This window comes from Bombina bombina, chromosome 2 (assembly GCF_027579735.1).
Source record: "Bombina bombina isolate aBomBom1 chromosome 2, aBomBom1.pri, whole genome shotgun sequence".
In the NCBI taxonomy this organism is placed as follows: Eukaryota; Metazoa; Chordata; class Amphibia; order Anura; family Bombinatoridae; genus Bombina; species Bombina bombina.
The window spans coordinates 175,817,696-175,842,179 of record NC_069500.1 but is presented as its reverse complement, the minus strand read 5'-3'; the positions used below and the strand labels follow the sequence as shown (position 1 = coordinate 175,842,179).

Here is a 24,484-nt window from a genome sequence, read left to right as displayed (position 1 = left end):
AATCTCCATAGCTCGGTCTGGTACTGGAAAAACCTCCACCACAGAGGGAACATCAAAATACTTGTTCAGCTTACTAGACTTTTTAGTCTAGTAAGACTAGAGTCGTCCAAAGTAGCCAAAACCTTCTTAATTAATAAGCTAAGGTGTTCTAGCTTAAATCTGAAGGATACAACTTCAGCATCAGAAGAAGGTATTACACTATCTGAATCTGAGATTTCACCCTCAGACGCTACCGACATGTCTTCTTCCTCAGACCTTTGAGAAAGGACACTCTGGGTAGCCACAACTTGATCAGAAACCTTACACACTAATTCCATAAGTTTCCTTTTACGCCTTCCCTGCAGCATGGGAAAAGCGGACAATGCCTCAGATACCGCAGAATATACCTGGGTAGTAATGTCCTGTAAAGAAAATCCTACCGGATTGCAAGAGGAAACGCAGGGCACTGCATGTGGAGACTGAATAGGTTGGGACGCTTGAGGAGAAAGCTGAGGCAAATCTGCTACAGGAGACACCTAAACAGCATTTGCCTGGGCTAATGGTGGCTCATAATAAAAAAAAAGCTCTATAACTTAAGGTTCTTTCAATGCATGAGGAACAAAAAGGAACTGGAAGTTCCACCTGGGCATCAAAACACAACTGGCAAGCAACAATTTGTAAAGCCTCTTGATCCATCTTAGCAATAATGAGGATAAAAAAAAAACAAAACAAAACAAAACACGTTTTTATTTCAACTTAAAAGTACTGTGCCTTTAAGAAAAAATTAATATTGTTTAAGCATAGGCAAACAAAAAAAAAGAAATAACCCCAGGTGCCTACCTGTCCTTCAGCCCTTAGAAGAAAACTTCCCTTCACAGATGAACTGATCCGGACCTGCGGCGGCAGCGCAATGGAGAGACACACCAGAGCAGCCGACAACTACGTCACAACTCCTCAGCCGGTCTCCCCACAGTCGCAACTGAAAGCGCGCCAAACGAGAGAAAAAACGCCATTACAAGGACCCTCCCCTTTTATGTACAGAGCGGTCCTAGCGGTTAAAGTCTCTTAACTGCCTGTAAAGGCTTGTGCAGTAAAAAACAAGACATGCCAAACAATTAATGAAAATAAATAAGTAGAATCCGTATGACAAAGTGAGAAACTGAGCCACCATAAAATACCAGCTTCTCAGTCTCAAAAGCCTGCAACACTGCCAAATTAAACCCTTACATGAAGGTTACGTTAAAACGTCCCATAATGTTAAAGACAGTCCTTAGCTGTTAAAAGTGCCAGATTCTCCTTTCAAAGAAAAATTAAAAGGCACTTACCTGAAAAATGCTGTCTGGCAGCAGGACAGCTCACCTGGTTTGAGAGAGTGCAGAACCTCACATGGACCTGTGAAGAAAGAAAGAATCTGAGTAATCCTACTTAGTCTTTCTGATTAGGGCAGCAAATTCTTGGGAAAACGCATTGAGGATTGTACCCCACAAGTTGCCAAATGCTCAAAAGCCACCACTGCCCTACTAAAGAGACTGACGTGGACTAAGGCTAGACCCCAGAAAGAACAGAGTAAACCTACTCTGCTTTTAAAATAATAAAATCTTGATTGAAGAAGACTTCTTATCAGACACCTAAAACTTCACCTACTCCTTGCACTACAGGTAAAGAGAATAACTGGGGGATTGTGGGTAGGGAAGTGATATTTGTGGTGCTCTTTGTCTCCTCCTCCCAACAGTAATCGATGATGATCCGTGGACTCACCGTGTCATTAGAAAGAAATCAAACAAATATATATAAATATATAGATAGATAGATAGAGATAGAGAGAGATCCATACACACAGGTGTGCATCTCTTAACTTCCACTTTACCTTCTGTGAAATAGGATGTTTGACATAAGACAAATTTATTTAAAAGTTTTGGTTACAAATAGTATATCAATCACTCACCTAGCATGAAGAAAACAGCACTCACTACAACTCCTCCAGACACCACATGCTCTGTACTTGTATTATGTGCTGGTTTATTCATGGCTCTAAGCTGGTCGGTTATTGGATGAGTCCAGAAATTTCCCAGCAGAAGAGCACTAATAAAAGTGACAGCAGATGCATAACGTGCACACTTTGAAGGATCCATTTTAACTGAACAAACAGATTCTACATAAAAATCCAGAATCATGACAGAGAAAATGACTGTAGTGAAAGGCATTATGAGAGCAGACCAGGACTCTACCTTGCTCTGAAATAAAAAAATAAGAGAATATAACTTTTTAAATATGATGTGTAGCTAGAGACAACATGAAAAAACATCTGTAGCAATATATTGCATCTTCCAAAAAAGTAGATTGAAGCTAACTGGTGATTGGTGCCTGCACAAATTTGTTCTGTATGAATCATGAAAGAAAAAAAAAATTAGGTTTCATGTCCCTTTAACAAGGGTTTGGATTTTCTGTCTCAAGCATACTCCATTAGAAAAACTATCACTTTTTTTTTTATTTATTTTTTATAGGTGAATATAAATGTAGGACAAAAACCAATAAGTAAGATTCAGTTAACTAGAGCTCCTTGCACACTGAACTCAAATAGTAAACACAACATGGCACAAATCACTCTCTCTTCACTATTACAAGAGAAGCTGACCTAAATGCATAATCTCAGACTCTGTGAGCTCTCTATATTACAAATAAAGATACGTAAAACATGCATATATTGCAAAGCTTTTTTCCATTAGATTTCTCTTGAATGATTGGTTTTGTTTATTAAATTACATGAAACCAATTTTACAGAATTAAAGTCAGATTCATTTTACAATGATTTGTTATTTAACCATTTAGGGACAGAGCAATTTGGAGTTTAACTTTGAGTATTTGTTGTACTGTATTATGCTATGGCCTCCTTGATTGGTTCATGGGGCTGGGAGTTGGAATACAAAGAAGCAGGGAGACAAATGGTTCCCTATACATGAAATATAACCAAAGATGTGAGAAACAACCAGGGTCGTCTAAAGATCTGTGCACCGGGAAGTGTGGAGGTCTTTAGACTGACCAGACCCATAAACATATCAACATGGTAATTAAAGGGATACTAAACCTAAATGTTTTTAATGGTTCAGATAGAGCATGCAATTTTAAGCAACTTTCTAAATTACTCTTATGATCAATTGCTTCGTTCTTTTGCTATCTTTATTTGAAAAGCAGAATGTAAAAGCTTAGAAGCTGGCCCATTTTAGGTTAAGCACCCTGGATAGAGTTAGCTTATTGGTGGCTATATTTACCCACCAATCAGCAAGCGCTACCCATGTGCTGAACCAAAAACGGGCCGGCTCCTAAGATTTACATTCCTGCTTTTTAAATAAAGATAGCAAGAGAACAAAGAAAAAATTACAATAGGAGTAAATTAGAAAGTTGCTTAAAATTGCATGCACTGAATTGTAAAAGAAAACAAATCTGGGTTTAGCATCCCTTTAAATCCCAGGACTGTGTGACACAACTATATTTTCAGATAGTAGTTAAAAAGTTAACAAAATCAACAGATCAGATACACGTTTAGGTTAGTTATGTCTGTAGTTATCTTTACCTCTATACAAGACGCCTGATGAAAGCTTCCTATATTTTGCTCTATATGATTTGATATTTGCATATAGAAAAAAAAAAAAAATCACATTGTAAGCAATATTTAGCATTTTCTACGGTTTAAGAGTTAAATAAAATGCCTGCCAAGACTGATGTAACCCTTACCATAATCCCAAGATAGCTCTTTATGGAGCCTGAGTGCTCTAATTACATTTCACATTACTAAAGCCAGCACCCGATTTCAGTTAAGTGATGTAGACGGATCTGTTTACTTTCTTTTTAAATGATCCTAACACAATATATCCACTAACAGATGTCATTTAGACAATTTTTATATTAGTATTACATCATGTGTTTACTGAAAGATGGTTTTGCAGATATATTCCTATTACCTCAGTTGTTGCAGAAAGTACGATGACCCATGGGCACAGAATTATAACAGAGACAAGGTGAGACAAAGCCTGAAGACGCTTGGTTCCACCAATATCTAGAGAGAGCTTTCTGGAAGCGGTGTGAAAACCAACATTGAAACATAAAGCCAACACAAGCAACAGGACACCACCCTGAAAGCAACAAGAAAACAGGCGAACTGGAATTAATACTCGTTTATACAAACTGTTGCACACTCAATAAAAACTAACAAAAAAAATAAGGTGAGCACCTCAAGACAAAAATGTACACATTTTTTTCCAAGATAGAGTTATTAAAAACTGAATCCATTGCTTGGGCTAAGATTGCTATTAGAGTAAATGTCACTAAATATTTCCTGGACTAGATGAATTCAAGGTGAACAGGGACTGAAATGGCTCTGACTTAGGGAGGAGACACATACTTACCAAGTTAGATTCAAAATAAAGTCAAGTAATCTTGTGGTGCACGCCTCCATAAATATAAAATAGTTCAAAGTAATGCACTACATTGTGCAACAAATGATATCAAACATAATAGATATTAAGCAACTTTTCAACATCTACTGCTTACAATAATCTAAAGTTGACCATTGCAAAGTAGAAAAAGAATCCACGATCAATGGCTACATTTAGGCAAAAGGTACAAGCAATGGAAAGTTAAATTTGATTTAAATAAATGAACACTTACAAACAAATGGAGACTGAAAAAAAACATATGTAGTCTAGGCATATCAAACTCATATGTTTAAAATAAAACAGTCAATACACCAGTTAAAATGCAAGGATCTACACATATACAGTAGCGCAGGGCAAGAAATTGGGAAATGTAAAAACACTGGAGTACTTTTTGTACCTTATGGTTCACAGTTTTCCTACAAGACAAGCCTTACCTTATGGTCAGCAACTCCTAAAAGGGAGAATGCTGTGTAAAGGAAGTGAGTGAGCGCACTATCATGATGGCCTTCAGCTAAACCAAGTTCATTAAGGGAAACAAATGGAAAAAGTTTCCCTATAACTAGTAGAGAAATATTGCAATTGGGTAGCTAAATGAATCACTAATTTGGGTTTAAGAATAAAAATCCCCTCCAAGTGAAAATTGCTGAAACCTAATGCAGAATTTGAATACAATCATTGAAACAAATACAGTCTTTACTATGGATCAGCCAAATTTCTCCAAACTTCCTATATTTTCTACAACAATATACAGCAGAATAACTATCAATAAGCACAATAAAGTTGGCTTAAAGGGACTTTAAAGGGATAGTAAACTCAAAAACAGAATTTATGCTTACCTGATAAATTACTTTCTCCAACGGTGTGTCCGGTCCACGGCGTCATCCATAACTTGTGGGAATATTCTCTTCCCCAACAGGAAATGGCAAAGAGCACAGCAAAGCTGTCCATATAGTCCCTCCTAGGCTCCGCCCACCCCAGTCATTCGACCAACGGACAGGAGAAAAAAACAGGAGAAACTATAGGGTGCCGTGGTGACTGTAGTTAAAGAAAGAAATTCATCAACCTGATTAAAAAACCAGGGCGGGCCGTGGACTGGACACACCGTTGGAGAAAGTAATTTATCAGGTAAGCATAAATTCTGTTTTCTCCAACATTGGTGTGTCCGGTCCACGGCGTCATCCATAACTTGTGGGAACCAATACCAAAGCTTTAGGACACGGATGAAGGGAGGGAGCCAATCAGGTTGCCTAAACGGAAGGCACCACGGCTTGCAAAACCTTTCTCCCAAAAATAGCCTCCGAAGAAGCAAAAGTATCAAATTTGTAGAATTTGGCAAAAGTGTGCAGGGAAGACCAAGTCGCTGCCTTACATATCTGATCAACAGAAGCCTCGTTCTTGAAGGCCCATGTGGAAGCCACAGCCCTAGTAGAGTGAGCTGTGATGCGTTCAGGAGGCTGCCGTCCGGCAGTCTCGTAAGCCAATCTGATGATGCTTTTCAGCCAAAGGGAAAGAGAGGTAGCAGTAGCTTTTTGACCTCTCCTCTTGCCAGAATAAACGACAAACAGAGAAGACGTTTGTCTGAAATCCTTTGTTGCTTCTAAATAGAACTTTAAAGCACAAACTACATCTAAATTGTGTAACAAACGTTCCTTCTTCTGGATTCGGACACAAAGAAGGCACAACTATTTCCTGGTTAATATTCTTGTTGGAAACAACCTTTGGAAGAAAACCAGGTTTAGTACGCAAAACAACCTTATCTGAATGAAACACCAGATAGGGCGGAGTACACTGCAAAGCAGATAACTCAGAAACTCTTCTAGCAGAAGAAATAGCAACCAAAAACAGAACTTTCCAAGATAACATCTTGATATCTATGGAATGTAGAGGTTCAAACGGAACCCCTTGAAGAACTGAAAGAACTAAATTCAGACTCCAAGGAGGAGTCAAAGGCCTGTAAACAGGCTTGATCCTGACCAAAGCCTGAACAAAAGCTTGAACGTCAGGCACAGCTGCCAGTCGTTTGTGTAATAAGACCGATAAAGCAGAAATCTGTCCCTTTAGAGAACTCGCTGATAATCCCTTATCCAAACCTTCTTGGAGAAAAGAAAGGATCCTAGGGATTTTGATCTTACTCCATGAGAATCCCTTGGATTCACACCAACAGATATATCTTTTCCATATTTTATAGTAAATTTTCCTAGTTACAGGTTTTCTGGCTTGTATCAGAGTATCTATTACAGAATCCGAAAACCCACGCTTAGATAAAATCAAGCGTTCAATTTCCAAGCCGTTAGCTGAAGGGAAACTAGATTTGGATGTTCGAATGGACCTTGTACTAGAAGATCCTGTCTCAAGGGTAGCTTCCATGGTGGAGCCGATGACATATTCACCAGGTCTGCATACCAAGTCCTGCGTGGCCACGCAGGAGCTATCAAGATCACCGAGGCCCTCTCCTGCTTGATCCTGGCTACCAGCCTGGGAAGGAGAGGAAACGGTGGAAACACATAAGCTAGGTTGAAGGTCCAAGGCGCTACCAATGCATCCACTAGAGTCGCCTTGGGATCCCTGGATCTGGACCCGTAGCAAGGAACCTTGAAGTTCTGACGAGACGCCATCAGATCCATGTCTGGAATGCCCCATAATTGGGTCAACTGGGCAAAGATCTCTGGGTGGAGTTCCCACTCCCCCGGATGGAAAGTCTGACGACTCAGATAATCCGCCTCCCAGTTTTCCACTTCCGGGATGTGGATCGCAGATAGGTGGCAGGAGTGATCCTCCGCCCATTTTATGATTTTGGTCACTTCTATCATCGCCAGAGAACTTCTTGTTCCCCCCTGATGATTGATGTAAGCAACAGTCGTCATGTTGTCTGATTGGAATCTTATGAATCTGGCCTTTGCTAGTTGAGGCCAAGCCCTGAGAGCATTGAATATCGCTCTCAGTTCCAGAATGTTTATCGGGAGAAGAGACTCTTCCCGAGACCATAGCCCCTGAGCTTTCAGGGAGTTCCAGACCGCGCCCCAGCCCAATAGACTGGCGTCGGTCGTGACGATGACCCACTCTGGTCTGCGGAAGCTCATTCCCTGGGACAGGTGGTCCTGGGTTAGCCACCAACGGAGTGAATCTCTGGTCTTCTGATCTACTTGAATCACTGGAGACAAGTCTGTAAAGTCCCCATTCCACTGTTTCAGCATGCACAGTTGTAATGGTCTTAGATGAATTCGCGCAAAAGGAACTATGTCCATTGCTGCAACCATCAACCCTACTACTTCCATGCACTGAGCTACGGAAGGACGTGGAACAGAATGAAGAACTTGACAAGCGTTTAGAAGTTTTGACTTTGACATCTGTCAGGAAAATCTTCATTTCTAAAGAATCTATTATGGTTCCCAAGAAAGGAACTCTTGTCGACGGAGACAGGGAACTTTTTTCTATGTTCACTTTCCATCCGTGAGATCTGAGAAAGGCCAGAACGATGTCTGTGTGAGCCTTTGCCTTTGAAAGAGAAGATGCTTGTATCAGAATGTCGTCCAAGTAAGGTGCCACTGCAATGCCCCTTGGTCTTAGAACCGCTAGAAGGAACCCGAGTACCTTTGTGAAAATCCTTGGAGCAGTGGCTAGCCCGAATGGGAGAGCCACAAACTGGTAATGTTTGTCCAGAAAGGCGAACCTTAGGAACTGATGATGATCTTTGTGGATAGGAATATGTAGATACGCATCCTTTAGATCCACGGTAGTCATAAATTGACCCTCCTGGATTGTAGGTAAAATCGTTCGAATGGTTTCCATTTTGAACGATGGCACTCTGAGAAATTTGTTTAGGATCTTTAAATCCAGAATTGGTCTGAAAGTTCCCTCTTTTTTGGGAACTACAAACAGATTTGAGTAAAACCCCATTCCTTGTTCCACAGTTGGAACTGGGTGTATCACTCCCATTTTTAACAGGTCTTCTACACAATGTAAGAATGCCTGTCTCTTTATTTGGTTTGAAGATAAGTGAGACATGTGGAACCTTCCCCTTGGGGTAGTTCCTTGAATTCCAGAAGATAACCCTGAGAAACTATTTCTAGTGCCCAGGGATCCTGAACATCTCTTGCCCAAGCCTGAGCGAAGAGAGAGAGTCTGCCCCCTACTAGATCCGGTCCCGGATCGGGGGCTACTCCTTCATGCTGTTTTGTTAGCAGCAGCAGGCTTCTTGGCCTGCTTACCCTTGTTCCAGCCTTGCATCGGTTTCCAAGCTGGTTTGGTTCGCGAAGCATTACCCTCTTGTCTAGAGGCTGCAGAGTTGGAGGCCGGTCCGTTCCTAAAATTGCGAAAGGAACGAAAATTAGACTTATTCTTGGCCTTGAAAGGCCTATCTTGTGGGAGGGCGTGGCCCTTACCTCCAGTGATGTCTGAGATAATCTCTTTCAATTCTGGCCCAAAGAGAGTTTTACCCTTGAAGGGGATATTAAGCAATTTTGTCTTGGAAGATACATCCGCTGACCAAGACTTTAGCCAGAGCGCTCTGCGCGCCACTATTGCAAACCCAGAATTTTTCGCCGCTAATCTAGCTAACTGCAAAGCGGCATCTAAAATAAAGGAGTTAGCTAACTTAAGTGCGTGAACTCTGTCCATAACCTCCTCATACGGAGTCTCTCTATTGAGCGACTTTTCTAGTTCCTCGAACCAGAACCACGCTGCTGTAGTGACAGGAATAATGCACGAAATAGGTTGCAGGAGGTAACCTTGCTGTACAAAAATCTTTTTAAGCAAACCCTCCAATTTTTTATCCATAGGATCTTTGAAAGCACAATTATCCTCAATAGGAATAGTAGTGCGCTTGGCTAGTGTAGAAACTGCCCCCTCGACCTTAGGGACTGTCTGCCATAAGTCCTTTCTGTGGTCGACCATAGGAAATAATTTCTTAAATATAGGAGGGGGAACAAAAAGGTATGCCGGGCTTCTCCCACTCCTTATTCACTATGTCCGCCACCCGCTTGGGTATAGGAAAAGCGTCGGGGTGCACCGGAACCTCTAGAAACTTGTCCATCTTGCACAATTTTTCTGGAATGACCAGGTTGTCACAATCATCCAGAGTAGATAACACCTCCCTAAGCAGTGCGCGGAGATGCTCTAATTTAAACGTCACAACATCAGGTTCTGCCTGTTGAGAAATTTTACCCGAATCTGAAATTTCCCCATCTGACAAAACCTCCCTCATGGCCCCTTCAGATTGGTGTGAGGGTATGACAGAGCAATTATCAGCAACCCTCCTGCTCTACCATGTTTAAAACAGAGCAATTGCGCTTTCTCTGATATGCAGGCATTTTGGATAAAATATTTGCTATGGAGTTATCCATTACAGCCGTCAATTGTTGCATAGTAATAAGCATTGGCGCGCTAGAAGTACTAGGGGCTTCCTGCGTGGGCAAAACTGGCGTAGACACAGAAGGAGATGATGTAGAACTATGTCTACTCCCTTCATCTGATGAATCATCTTGGGCAACTTTACTATCTGTGGCAGTACTGTCCTTACTTTGTTTGGACGCTATGGCACAATTATCACACAATTTTGAAGGGGGAGACACATTGGCTTTCATACATATAGAACATAGCTTATCTGAAGGCACAGACATGTTAAACAGGATTAAACTTGTCAATAAAGTACAAAAACCGTTTTAAAACAAAACCGTTACTGTCTCTTTAAATTTTAAACAGGGCACACTTTATTACTGAATATGTGAAAAAATATGAAGGAATTGTTCAAAATTTACCAAATTTTCACCACAGTGTCATAAAGCATTCAAAGCATTGCACCCCAAATTTCAGACCTTTAACCCTTAAAATGAGTTAACCGGAGCCGGTTACAGATTTAACCCCTCTACAGTCCCAGCTTCAGCCTTTGCTGCGACTTTACCAAACCCAGGGGAGAATACGATACCAAATGAAGCCTTCTAGGAACCTTTCCAACTACTTTCAGACCCACACACATGCAGCTGCGTGTCCTGCTCTCAAAAGTAACTGCGCAATAATGGCACGAAAATGAGGCTCAGCCTACTACAGTGAAGGCCTCCCTGACTGGAAAGGTGTCTAAACCAGTGCCTGACGTAAAAAAACGTTCCCCAAAGTTTATAAGTGTGAATTTCAAGCGTCAAGCTATATAAAATGCCCAAATAAAGCAATCGATTTTGCCCATAAAAGTGTCTATCAGTTTTATAGCCCATATTAAGCCCTTTATTCTGTTTTGAGACTAAGAAAATGGCTTACCGGTCCCCATGAGGGGAAATGACAGCCTTCCAGCATTACACAGTCTTGTTAGAAATATGGCTAGTCATACCTTAAGCAGAAAAGTCTGCTAACTGTTTCCCCCAACTGAAGTTATTTCATCTCAACAGTCCTATGTGGAAACAGCAAACGATTTTAGTTACTGCTGCTAAAATCATATTCCTCTCACAAACAGAACTCTTCATCTTTTTCTGTTTCAGAGTAAATAGTACATACCAGCACTATTTTAAAATAACAAACTCTTGATAGTAGAATAAAAAACTACAACTAAACACCACATACTCTTCACCATCTCCGTGGAGATGCTGCCTGTGCAACGGCAAAGAGAATGACTGGGGTGGGCGGAGCCTAGGAGGGACTATATGGACAGCTTTTGCTGTGCTCTTTGCCATTTCCTGTTGGGGAAGAGAATATTCCCACAAGTTATGGATGACGCCGTGGACCGGACACACCAATGTTGGAGAAAAATGTTTTAATATTTTTTAAAACTTCATTAAAAATTATACATATTTGTAAAAAGTACTTATTAAACTCATCAAAAATCCTTATTTCGCCAAACCCATTTTTTGCTCATTATGTGGGACCTCTAACCATGTTCTACCTAGGTAGAAACAAAATGGTGACCCGCATGCGCATTTACTGTCTATGTTGAGTAACGCATGCGCATCTTGGTCCCTTCTGTCTTCTCTTGCGGCGCGTCACCAAATGCAGGGCGGACATTTGGCATGTGACGTAGTTATTGGTGGGCGTGGTGCACCAGAGCGATGACGATTTACAGTGCTAGCCCGGATCCCCCCGCATTAGCGCACCTTCTAGTTCATTTCACAATGATTTATTATGAATTGGGCGGAACCGTTTCGCTATTGGATGGGGCACGGGAATTCATTTTACATAAACCCTGCCTATTTTATAGGCGGTCGTTGAAGTTCATTTTATACAAATTTGAAAGTTAAAATCAATATATTTAGAAGCTTCGTTTCAGCAAAACAGTAGGTTGATTTTATATAATATATGTATAATTATAATAATGTCTTATTTTCGCTACAATTTGCAAAGATTCCTAACCCTTTAAGGAAATACTTTTTCAAAATAAAATGTTTCAAAAGCATTTAAAATAGTTTCATAATTAATGATTTGCAAAACTTGTTGAAATCTGGTGAGAAAATGTATATTTAAAGGGACAGTAAACCTTAAAAATAATGTTATATAATTCTGCACATAATGCAGAATTATATAACATTATTTAGGTGCTATAGCCATAAAAGCATTTTTTCCTTTTATATTTTGCTAAAATACGGCGCTGTGACAGGAGCGAGCTGCACTTAGTCTTATGGCGCGGTCGGGCCAGGCTGTGACTATACAGCTGGCCCGATGCGCTGACTGAATATTACAGACCCGCTCAGCAGAGAGCGGGTCTGTAAAAGCGCCGTATTTTAGCAAAATATAAAAGGAAAAAATGCTTTTATGGCTATAGCACCTAAATAATGTTATATAATTCTGCACTATGTGCAGAATTATATAACATTATTTTTAAGGTTTACTGTCCCTTTAACAATGGCCAGTTGGGGTTATAAATTAGTTTTTGCACTGCTCTGTCAAGTATGTAGCTGGTTTAGGCAATCTGCAGCTCTCTCTTTTCTATTCACAACTAAACATATACTACAATCCTTAAAGTTTTTTAAGCCCTTTAACATCATCATTGTGCTGTATTACAAATATGCTCTAACAATTTAATAGCACCAGGTAAATATTCATATAGGTACTTAACGTGTAACATACCAAATAATAGCTCTTCTACACAAAAGGACAATAGCAAAATTCTAACTTTCAAGGCATATTGAACACAAACTTTTAAACCACATAAAGGGCAAGATTATAAGTGGAGGGCTAATTATTGCTTTTGCTAAAGCGATATTTGCGCTCCACTTTGTAATACCAGCGCATGCAAATGTGTGTTGGTATTACAGGTGAGGTGCAATGTGAACGCGTTGCACGGAAGCATTACACTCACAAGAGCGCACAGTGATGGCAGCAATATTAAATATATGTGTATATGATTATATACATATATATCTATGCGTTAATATGTGTGTATATATATATATATATATATATATATATATATATATATATATATATATATATACACACACACATTAAAACAGATATATAAGCATATACATATATATTTACTGGGAACACATAGTTCCCATAGACTGCAATGTAAAGGCGCTTTTCAATGCCCTTTTTTTTCTAACACCCCACAGCCATCGACTTTACACCTTAATTACTGAATGCCTAATGCAGTTATTTTATTAAAAAATAAAAATATGCTACAATTTCTTTTTAAAAAAAATTAAATACACTACACTGTATTTTAGGAGCATTTACGGCACATTTTTAAAATTAACCAGAGATCTGATCTCTGGTTAATTTTATAAGCAAGCTTGCGGTAGCAATAACCAGTCACCCCCCCCCCCACCACCACCACCAAGAGACTGGTTTATAGCAGTTATCTGGAGATTAGCTGTGTGTAGGACAATGATATGGTAAGCAACCCTGGCCCGACCACAGCAAACCTTGAACACAAACTTCACCAGGTTTCTTGTGGAATAAATCCCTAGAATATTCTGAAACAGCAAATGCTCTGAAAAGGATACGATGTTCAGCTATTTTAGCCATCAAATCATCATTGTCGAACAGCAATAAGCAGACGATAGCTATGATGAAAAATGCAGCACCTCGAGTCTACAGAATAAAAAAAAACTATTAAATAATCTAACCAAACACACCAATGTACACAACAATCATCACACATAAATAATGGAATAAAGGATGTGATTTATCATTGTAAGAAGTGTGGTTTTTTTAAATTGGCCATAAAAAAAGTTCATAGTAAGCAGTGTTTAAAAAAAAAAAAAAAAAAAGCTTTTTTCAAAAGCTGAGACAAGCACTATGTTGATGTGCTGGGTGCAGACTCTCAGTTCACCTAGGTGCCACTTGGTAGGTACCTTACCCACACACAATGTGCACGTTTTGGATCTACCAATTAGCACCACATTAACTATTAGATCGGCACCCAGCGCATGCATGGGGTGAAAAACTCAGGAATTGGGGGGGAAAAAAAATCTAAATCTTTTTATTTATTAATTAACCCCCCCCTCCCCCCACACACATTTGCATTACAAGGTCAGATAAAAAGTAAGCTAGGGCTGTGTAGCTACAGTAATCTTTTTACTTATATAACCCTTTAGTAGATATTGTAAGGAAAAATGCATCATTCATATGTCAGGTCAGTATTTAAACATATTGAAAATATTTTGGCACATAAATATATATAGGCTGTTACAAATATACTAAATGAACACAGCAGTCATGTACTTCATATATATGTTTACTGACTGATAAGGGAAACTCCTACAGCTCTATGGGCGCAGAGGGTCAAACCTCTGCAAGACTGACAATAAGACATATTGGTTTATTCAATAACAAAAACAATGTAATACAATGACGTCTTGAATATAAGAGGGATTTACAATGTCTCTTTAAAGGAACATGAAACCCAAACGTTTTCTTTTGTTCTTCAGACAGAGCATACAATTTTACAAAAATGTCCTATTTACTTCTATTATCAAATTTGTTCCTATTATATTGATTGTTGAAGAGATACCTAGGAAGGTTTCTGGAGCACTATATGGCAGGAAATTGTGCTTCCATCTAGTGCTCTTGCAAATGGAAAACATTCATGCAAAATTGCTGCCATATAGTGCTCGAGACACTGGCAGATTCCCGAGCTTACATCACACCTTGCTTTCAAACAAAAGATACAAAGAGAATGAAGAAAAATAAATAGAAGTAAATCAGAAAGTTATTTAAAATCATATGCTCTGTCTAAATAATGAAATCATTTTTGGGGTTTCATATACCTTTAAGTATGCACACACCAGAAACACTAGATTATAATTATTATGAAAATTCTCATTTTTACCTTGGATGGTCCTCCCCCAGATCCAGTAAAGAGCACAGTAAGAAACGAGACTACAACAATATCGCTGTGTTCAAATAGCAGCAATGTCCTGAAAAAAGATATTTACCATCATTACACTAGAAAAACTAGTTGTTATCAGAACTAGGAAGACAAAAAAAGTATTTTTTTATGGGGAGAAGTTCCAGTTATTCTTTCAGTTTTAAAGTGACACAGTGATATTTGTATTCAAAATACAATTGGAAGTATTTTAGCTAAATTGTTACCGCTGCTAGAGCAATGCCCTAGCATCCACGTGATCACTGACTACAGGGGCATAAGCTACATGCACATGTCTCTGCCTCCCTCTCATGCTCTGTGCAGCACTGGTGATAAGTTGTGTGGCATAAAAGAATAACCAGTCATGCCACAATAACTTAACAGAAGCATTTTTGAAAAAGTGTAGTAAACCATAAAGGTCATTAAAATGGAACTTCAAATGTGCTGTTGTGTATTTGAAATGCATTTAAAGGTGACTTTAACTAGTTACACCTGCTATTAAAGGGGCATAAAACTTCTTATAATGTTCTGTAGTGTTGTAATAAAATAACCACACTAATGAAGTGTTAAACGTTTTTGAATACAGTAACAGTCTATTAGACAATTGTCTTTAGATGGCCAAACTTGCCCTACTTGCCTTCGTTCAATCTATTTGCTACTGGATTAGACGAGGCTATGGTCTTTTCAGAAAAACTTGCATTATATTACAGTATCTTACTATATCCTGTAGAATCCAATTAGAAAAAGATATGTGGCAGGGTAGGCTGGTAAAGTCTGCTGCTTGCACTTATTTTAATTGTTATACAGAAAAGTATACTGCAATTGTGTGCTATACATAATGTAAACATTTTACATATCTGTATTTTTCTGCAATATACACATTTAAGATGTACTTATATAATAACACATTTCTGTGTTCAGTCACAGATTGCCAGTACCTATTCACAAGTGATTTAAAAAAAAAAAATACCAGATGTGTTAAATTAGCACTTGGTTAAATGAATATGGAAGTGGTGCACTAAAATAATTGCTTCATTAAAGCCGTTTTATAATTTCCCTTGTCTGTTGTGTTGAGTCGCTCTAACAGAACAAAGATACATATGTTGTCTCATTTTCTTGAAAACTTTGACAGCTGTGAAGTATGAAGATAAACATTTACCTTAATGGCCCACAAAGTGTGAGCCCAAAGAACCAGAGGAGTGAGATAATGCAGCCAGCAAATGCATGTTTTACAATACTAATCCACTAGATAGAGAAAAAAAAAAAACACACATTTGAAATTTAGCACTTTGGGTTTAAAACTAAAATGAGCACATAATAAAGGTAAAAACAAACAGTTTGAACAGTGTAACCCATAAAATAAAAAAAAAATCAAGCATATCGCTCATTTATTCAAATTGACAAGAGAAACATACACAAAAGGGGTTCTAAAGGGTGTATTGCTGGACTGCTCTGAAATAGCAAAAATCCTACAAATTTTGCAAAATTATTTCAATTTTATACTACACACTCATAAATAATTTAGGGTGGAGCAGTATTTAACATTCTTGCACTAACTCTACTAGAAGGTTTTTGCGCAAGTCAGGGTAGTACTAACCAGATGCATGCAAAAAGCCGAAATTAGGATATTGGGCACATGTTAATGTATTCCCCCCAATAAAAGTAAAATGGAGCAAACCTAACACCCTATCAGCATGCAAACCCAATCGCATAATCTCTAGAGCGCTAACCAGACATAAAAATATGAATATTTAACATAGCACAATATTTTCTATTTATTCATAAATACATACTTCTATATATCTCTGATGGTATTTTGATACAATATATATATATATATATATATATATATATATATATATATATATATATATATATATATATATATATATATATATATATATATATATATATATTTTTTTTTTTTTTTTTTTACACACACAGATATAATATATGTGATTAAACATAGGCATAGATATATTCAGATATATAGAGGAATATCTATAAATTGGAATGTGGAATATTTACAGTAAATACACACTATAACACTTTATTAAATCTGAATATTGCATAAATACGTTTTTTCAGGTTTTGAACTACCTGACTGCAAATGGCTCCAATGCACTTATATATATGTCTATATATGTATTTATGTGTTACATATCTCTATGTTAAAACCGTTTGCAAACCTTTTTTTTCTCTTTTTTCATACAGAAGCGATAAACCCTATTTTGCACGTAACTATTAGCGAACCACTCATAATAATCTGGCCCTTAATGTCAATTTAATGTATAACTTGCAGACAACCTATTTCCTCACACAAAGGTTTGGATTAGAAGTTTTTAAACCCCTTAACGACCAAGGACATATAGAGTAAGCCCTACAAAAATGGTCAGTTAACGACCAAGGACGTACCCTTTACGTCCTCAGAGGTTTCAAGCGGTGGAAGCGATCGTGATCGCTTCCAGCCGTTTTCAAGGTATTGCAGTGATGCCTTGATAGAGGCATCACTGCAATGCCTTTTTTTACCCACCGATGCAGAGAGAGCCACTCTGTGGTACTTTCTCCCAGTACTTAAGATTGCAGTGACAATTGTGAGGTGGGGGAGGGAAGAGAGCTGTTTGAGGGGGGTCAAGGAGGGATGTGTCAGGTGGGAGGCTGATCTCTACACTAAAGCTAAAATTAACCTGACAAGCTACCTAATTAACCCCTTAACTGCTGCGCATAATACAAGTGTGGTGCGCAGTGGCATTTAGCCTTCTAATTACCAAAGTCAACGCCGGCAAAGCCATATAAGTCTATTTCTGAACAAAGGGGATCCCAAAGAAGCATTTACAACCATTTGTGCCATAATTATAACATGCATTCCAGCACTATTGTTTGGCGCCACTGACACGATAGGCAGGTATGAGATTTGCACTTGAATTTTCACTATAAATTGTGTGTTTTTCTTCACATTTCTCATGCTGATGAAGGGAAAACATCCCCGAAATCGTTCCATTAAAGTGATTTAAATATTTAGGAAAAGTCCTGTGAGTGCAATCGTTTGTTTGAATATAGCTGTGTCTACATACACACACACACACTAGTCCTACGGGCCATTTTTTGCAGTACAGCGGTCCCACCCCTTGCTCCCTCCCTCCCCCTTCTCTTTTGCTCCCTCCCCCCTCTCTTTTGCTCCCTCCCTCCCCCCTCTCTTTTGCTCCCTCTCTCCCCCCTCTCTTTTGCTCTTTCCTATCTTTTTGTCTCTCCCCCTCTCTTTTGCGCTCTCTCTCCCCCTCTCTTTTGCGCTCCCCCCCTCAGCGGTCCCACCCCTTGCTCCCTCCCTCCCCCCTCTCTTTTGCTCCCTCCCTCCCCCCTCTCTTTTGCTTCCCCCCTCTCTTTTGCTCCCTCCCTCCCCCCTCTCTTTTGCTCCCTCCCTCCCCCCTCTCTTTTGCTCCCTCTCTCCCCCCTCTCTTTTGCTCCCTCTCTCCCCCCTCTCTTTTGCTCCCTCTCTCCCCCCTCTCTTTTGCTCCCTCTCTCCCCCCTCTCTTTTGCTCCCTCTCTCCCCCCTCTCTTTTGCTCCCTTTCTCCCCCCTCTCTTTTGCTCCCTCTCTCCCCCCTCTCTTTTGCTCCCTCTCTCCCCCCTCTCTTTTGCTCCCTCTCTCCCCCCTCTCTTTTGCTCCCTCTCTCCCCCCTCTCATCTCTTTTTGTCTCTCCCCCTCTCCTTCTATCCTCTCTCTCGCACGACCGTGCCCGGCTACACCCCCGCACGGCCACGCCCACTTTCGCCGCAAACAGCCGCATGTCAGGTAAGGCCAGATGTGTTTGACCTTGTGCTGTCTCTACTGCGCATGACAGCTTCTGACAAACACACTTGGCCTTTTATATTATATTGTGGATCTCATTCAGAGTTTGTTACTTTCTAATATGTTTGCATTTTAAATTTATAAGATACTGTAAACCAGAAATGAACTTACCTGGCGTTTTGTAATTGTCTTCCCAGAAGATAATGGCTTTTGAAACAAAACCATGAACAATGCAGACCTGTGGAAGGTAGCAAGATATTTTAAACTAGCTTTTTCTCTCGTTTTTTCCAGCTGAATTTGTTTTTATTACACATACTGCAGAAACAGCAGTACCTTTTGCACTAAAATGTCCCTTTAAGTATATGTTTACATTGAAGATTGGTTAATATGCACAAAATGTGTCAGCTGATACCAGCAGTTAGATTGCTACTTATCCAGCAAAGTAAAAGTGTGATGGTATGAGAGAGCCCCGTTTGCTTATGTCTAAACCTAATTATTACTAAGGCAGTTCTAAAGATTGCATTGGCTACATTTTAATTATGTGTCGTTTTAAATAAGACTGGCAAAAAGTAATATGTTTTTATAACACTTGTTTATTGTAATTATTATTATCTTTTAATCAATAACAATTCTGGAGTAGACTGTCCCTTTAAGAACGTTTGCTATTCAATCCAACAAACCACTTTAATGTTTGCATTGCAAGCTTTCAACACAAGAAGGGAAAATAATTTCCACTACTAAACCCAAACCCAATCAGACACAAAGTATTTATTTTGTGGAGACCATAGGTTTTTTTTATATTATAATGTTCTATGTTGTGGAAGTGCTTGACAAATACCGAGAGCAAGGGAATTAAATGTACTACAATTTTACTTCTGAATCAATTACTTCAATTATTGTATTTATATCTATACACAACCATGATTGCCTGACACAGGTATACCTCGCTTTACAGAGCTTCACTAATACAGCGCTAATAGAGAGTTGAAGTTCAACCTCCCAGAATTTTGAATCAGTACTGAACTCATCGTGAGATTGCAAGAAAAGCGACTGGCACCATCTTGCCCTGCTCAGTTCCATCTGTTTACAGCATTGCTGTACAGTCTGGCAAATTTTACTACAGTAATTGTCACTATTTTACAGGTACTGTACAGTTTTTATTGAATACTGTGCTAGTGTTGGCTAAACTTAGCGCTATTGCACACCTAATATTTGTTAGTTCAAACATTTTTTAAAGTTTTTAAACATACGAGCAAGTGAAAAGAAAGCTAAAACAGCCTTGTTTCACTTAAAATGGATACTAAACACACATTTATTTTTTTTATGAGTCGGATAGAGCATGCAATTTTAAGCAACTTTATAGTTTACACATATTATAAAAAAAAAAAAAAAGTCTTCGTTCTCTTGGTATCTTTATTAAAAAAGCAGGAATGAAAGCTTAGGATCCGGCCCATTTTTGGTTCAGCACCCTGGATAGTGCTTGCTGATTGGTGTCTATATTAAACCACCAATCAGCAAGCGCTGACCGGCTCCTTAAAGGGACACTGAAGCCAAATTTTTTCTTTTTTTTGTGTGATTCAGATAGAGCATGCGATTTTAAGCAACTTTCTAATTTACTCCTATTTTAAATTTTTCTTCGTTCTCTTGCTTTCTTTATTTAAAAAAGACGACATCTAAGCTATTCTTTTGGTTCAGCACCATGGAAAGCACTTGTTAATTGGTGGGTGAATTTATCCACCAATCAGCAAGAACAACCCAGAGAATGAAGAAAATTTGATAATAGGAGTACAGGCAGTCCCCAGGTTACGAACAAGATAGGTTCTGTAGGTTTGTTCTTAAGTTGAATTTGTATATAAGTAGGAACAGGCACTTTTTTTTAGGTGAAACTCTAGCCAAACATTTTTTTAGTTTTGGATAGCATAGGATAAAGTTTGTTTTGAACTCTGTGCCCTTGTTCAGAAAATTTCACATCACTTTCTGTCCTTGTGAAAGAAGGATTGTCGATAAAGCTCTATTTTCTCTGTATGTAAGTACGAGTTGTACTTAAGTCGGATGTCTGTAACCCGGGGACTGCCTGTAAATGAGAAAGTTGCTTAAAATTGCATGCTCTGAATTACAAAAGAAAAAATTTGGGTTCAGTGTCCCTTTAAGCTTTAATTCCTGCTTTTCAAATAAAGATATGAAGAGAAAGAAGAAAACTTGATAATGGGAGTAAATTAGAAAGTTGCTTAAAATTGCATGATCTATCCGAATCATGAAAGAAACAAATTGGGTTTAGTATCCCTTTAAATCCTTAATGACCGACGAAGTGCAAGGTATGTCCTCACAAATACAGTTAACGACCGAGGACGTACTGGGAGGGGAGTTGTCTTGGGGGGGGGGGGGAGCTACACTACGCAATCATAAAAAAAATAAAAATCTATCTTATAGTAAACTGGGTACTGGCAGACAGCTGCTAGTACCCAAGATGGCTCCCAATAAGGTAGAGGGGGAGGGTTAGAGAGCTGTTTGGGGAGGGATCAGGGAGGTTGGGGGCTAAGGGGGGATCCTACACAGCAGCATAATAATTTTATTTTAGTACTGGCAGACTTTCTGCCAGTACTTAAGATGGCGGGGACAATTGTGGCGTGGGGAGGGAAGAGAGCTGTTTGGGAGGGATCAGGGGGTCCGATGTGTCAGGTGGGAGACTGATCTCTACAATAAAGCTAAAATTAACCCTGTAAGCTCCCTACAAGCTCCCTTATTAACCCCTTCACTGCTAGACATAATACATGTGTGATGCGCAGCGGCATTTAGCGGCCTTTTAATTACCAAAAAGCAACGCCAAAGCCATATATGTCTGCTATTTCTGAGCAAAGGGGATCCCAGAGAAGCATTTACAACAATTTGTGCCATAATTGCACAAGCTGTTTGTAAATAATTTCAGTGAGAAACCTAAAGTTTGTGAAAAAGGGAACTTTTTTTTTTTTTAAATTTGCTCGCATTTACCGGTGAAATGGTGGCATGAAATATACCAAAATGGGCCTAGATCAATACTTTGGGATGTCTTCTAAAAAATATATATATTATATATATATATATATATATATACAAACACACACACACACATCAAAGGATATTCAGGGATTCCCGAAAGATATCAGTGTCCCAATGTAACTAGCGCCAATTTTGAAAAAAAGTGGTTTGGAAATAGCAAAGTGCTACTTGTATTTATTGCCCTATAACTTGCAAAAAAAGCAAAGAACGTGTAAACATTGGGTATTTCTAAACTCAGGACAAAATTTAGAAACTATTTAGCATGGGTGTTTTTTGGTGGTTGTAGATGTGTAACAAATTTTGGGGGTCAAAGTTGGAAAAAGTGTTTTTTTTCCCTTCCATTTTTCCTCATATTTAGCTTCACTGTTGACTATATGTCAAGTCTCATAAAAAAGAACAGATTACAAGGGACAATCTACTTGAAAATGTTTATTGTTTAAAAAGATAGATAATCCCTTTATTACCCATTCTCCAGTTTTGCATAACCAACACTGTTATGTTAATACACTTTTTATATCTGTGATTACCTTGAATCTAAGCCTCTGCAGACTGCCCCCTTATCTCAGTTCTTTTGAGCGACATGCATTTTAGCCAGTCAGTGCTGGCTCATAAATAACTTCATAGGAGTGAGCACAATGTTATCTATATGGCACACGTGAACTAGCAGTGTCTAACTGTGAAAAACTGTAACAATGCTCTGAGATAAGAGGCGGCCTTCAACGGCTTAGAAATCAGTTTGCACCTACCTAGGTTTAGCTTTCAACAAAGAATACTAAAATAAAGCAAATTTGATGATAAAAGCAAACTTGAAAGTTGTTTAAAATTGCATGCCCTATATGAATCATGAAAGTTTAATTTGACTAGACTGTCCCTTTAACTAGAAAATTTAATCATATGTATCCAAACATATTTAAAAAGAATGACACATCAGAATTGAATTAATAACACTTACCCAAGTTTTAGTACAAAAATAAACTGTACAATGTGGACTACTTTTAATAGATCATAGGACTCGAATATTCCTAGAACCTTAAAAAATTTCGTGAAGCACAGGAGAACAATGTATTTTGTCAACCTAAAAAAAGAAAATTAGCAGATTAGTCCAGAGTTTCGTTTTGTAAAACAAACACACACATGCAGTACATAAAGTGTTTGCCTAAAAGCTTAAAGCTCCAAAGTTTAAAAGGGACAGTATACACCATTTTTTATTTAACTGCATGTTATAGACACTACTATAAAGAATAATATGCACAGATACTGGTATAAAAATCCAGTATAAAACCTTTTAAAAATATACTTAGTAAATTCCAGTTTAGCTCTGTTTAAAAGGTTAATGGAACACCCACTGTAAGTGGGAAATATCAGACACTCCCCCTCCCTTTGCATATGAAAAGCCCCTTTACAAAAACAGGAGCAAGCTGGAGTAGTTATACGTCGGTATTCTACTAAAACTTTGGGGCTTGGTTAGGAGTCTTAAAATCAGAGCAATGTTATTTAAAAATAAGCAAAACTATCTATTTAAAAAACAAACAAACTGTATTTGCTATATAAATGGATCATCTACAAAACATTTATGCAAAGAAAAATCTAGTGTATGAAGACCCTTTAACGATTGGCAGCAAGCAGTGCACCAAATAAAAAACAAGATCTGAAAGGGAGTCATCTGGAGAATACCTGTGTTTTATTATCAAATTTACACAGCAACAATGTTGGCAAAACTATAAATTGTCTATAAAGGGGTCTTGCCAACTCATATTGATAATATTACAGCATTAATTCAAACATAACCAGTACCAGTCATCTAGTTAATTACAATAGAATACATTTTTTTGTAATACATAGGTATTAGTAAAAATGTATTTTGTAAAAAACTACCACTGTTTTAGTTACAGCTTTTACTGTGCAAGGATGCGTGTGGTGCATAAGTACATATGCTCTGTACACACAAACACAGCATCTGTTCAGAGACCTGGATGTGACAAGTATCCCACCAACGATGATGCAAAGAGTTACCTATGGCACATTATAAGGTACCACCAGTTCTTTAATCAGTCACACAGACATAATACAAAAGAGATAGCACAGACCATGAGGGTACTACAAAAAATACTTAACTGCTATGTTCATTTCATTTTTAATCAGGCTTGTCCTTACAATGTTCCTTTCATTTTATTATTCTTGCCATTCTGTAAATTACTTTAAACCCTCCTGCCAAGTAAGTCTCTCTATCAGCTATTAATTAGAATTCATGAGATTGTTTCTACAATGGTATCAATTCACCACCTCACTATAGTATTCATTACAGTGTCTACAGAAGCTACATAAACACATTTGCCCCTTATTTTTTACAACAGTTTTAACAAACATTAAACACACAACATGCATATGTTATATACTAAACTAGACTGGATGTGCTTCTAAACCATCCAACAACCTCTCTGTAAAACCCAAGCTTTATCACCTTGACTCCGGGGCATCCACAGGCCCCAGGCGGCCGGTGCTCATCACATTGCTACTGTACTTATCCTCCATGGCTGGCAGTACCTCTCCAGCTCAGTATTGCTTAGTAACACATTTACAGCTGCTGAGCTCCAATTAACAGTGACACACACCCAGCCTGCTAAGCATCAGGCCGCACTGGAATACGGAGGCGCTTACTGGCATCTCAGCACTCGGAAACATATTACACTACAGTGCCAGAGGCACTGCCAGCTAACCGGGAAGCTGAGATGTCAGCGTCAGATGACGTAACATCACCGTACTACGAGAAAAGCAAAGGGACAAAGTTATTTACAATGCGATTGTGTGGAGGTTTAATATATATTTGCAGCGCCCTCTTGTGGCAATTTTATATATTACCTGTTATGTTCCTGTTACGCGCATATAGACGGATAAGACACGCTAGTAGTTTTTAAAAATACTTTATTGCTTATGGATCCGTTTTAAATTAGATAAAT

At 38.6% G+C, this 24,484-nt stretch overlaps 1 protein-coding gene across 1 annotated transcript in view; it reads right to left on the bottom strand.

The window, feature by feature from the left end:
* Positions 1-24,269, bottom strand: part of SLC30A5 (solute carrier family 30 member 5) — a 62,145-nt gene extending 37,876 nt beyond the window's left edge. Inside the window, exons 1-9 of the mRNA XM_053701352.1 lie at positions 23,989-24,269; positions 22,480-22,602; positions 18,663-18,729; positions 15,863-15,948; positions 14,668-14,755; positions 13,340-13,427; positions 4,847-4,923; positions 3,939-4,109; positions 1,925-2,213 (exon numbers count right to left, since the gene is read on the bottom strand). Coding sequence (XP_053557327.1) covers positions 1,925-2,213; positions 3,939-4,109; positions 4,847-4,923; positions 13,340-13,427; positions 14,668-14,755; positions 15,863-15,948; positions 18,663-18,729; positions 22,480-22,602; positions 23,989-24,059 — 1,060 coding nt within the window. The 5' untranslated portion in view covers positions 24,060-24,269. The remainder of the gene's footprint in view (positions 1-1,924; positions 2,214-3,938; positions 4,110-4,846; positions 4,924-13,339; positions 13,428-14,667; positions 14,756-15,862; positions 15,949-18,662; positions 18,730-22,479; positions 22,603-23,988) is intronic.
* Between the last annotated feature and the right edge of the window lie 215 nt (positions 24,270-24,484).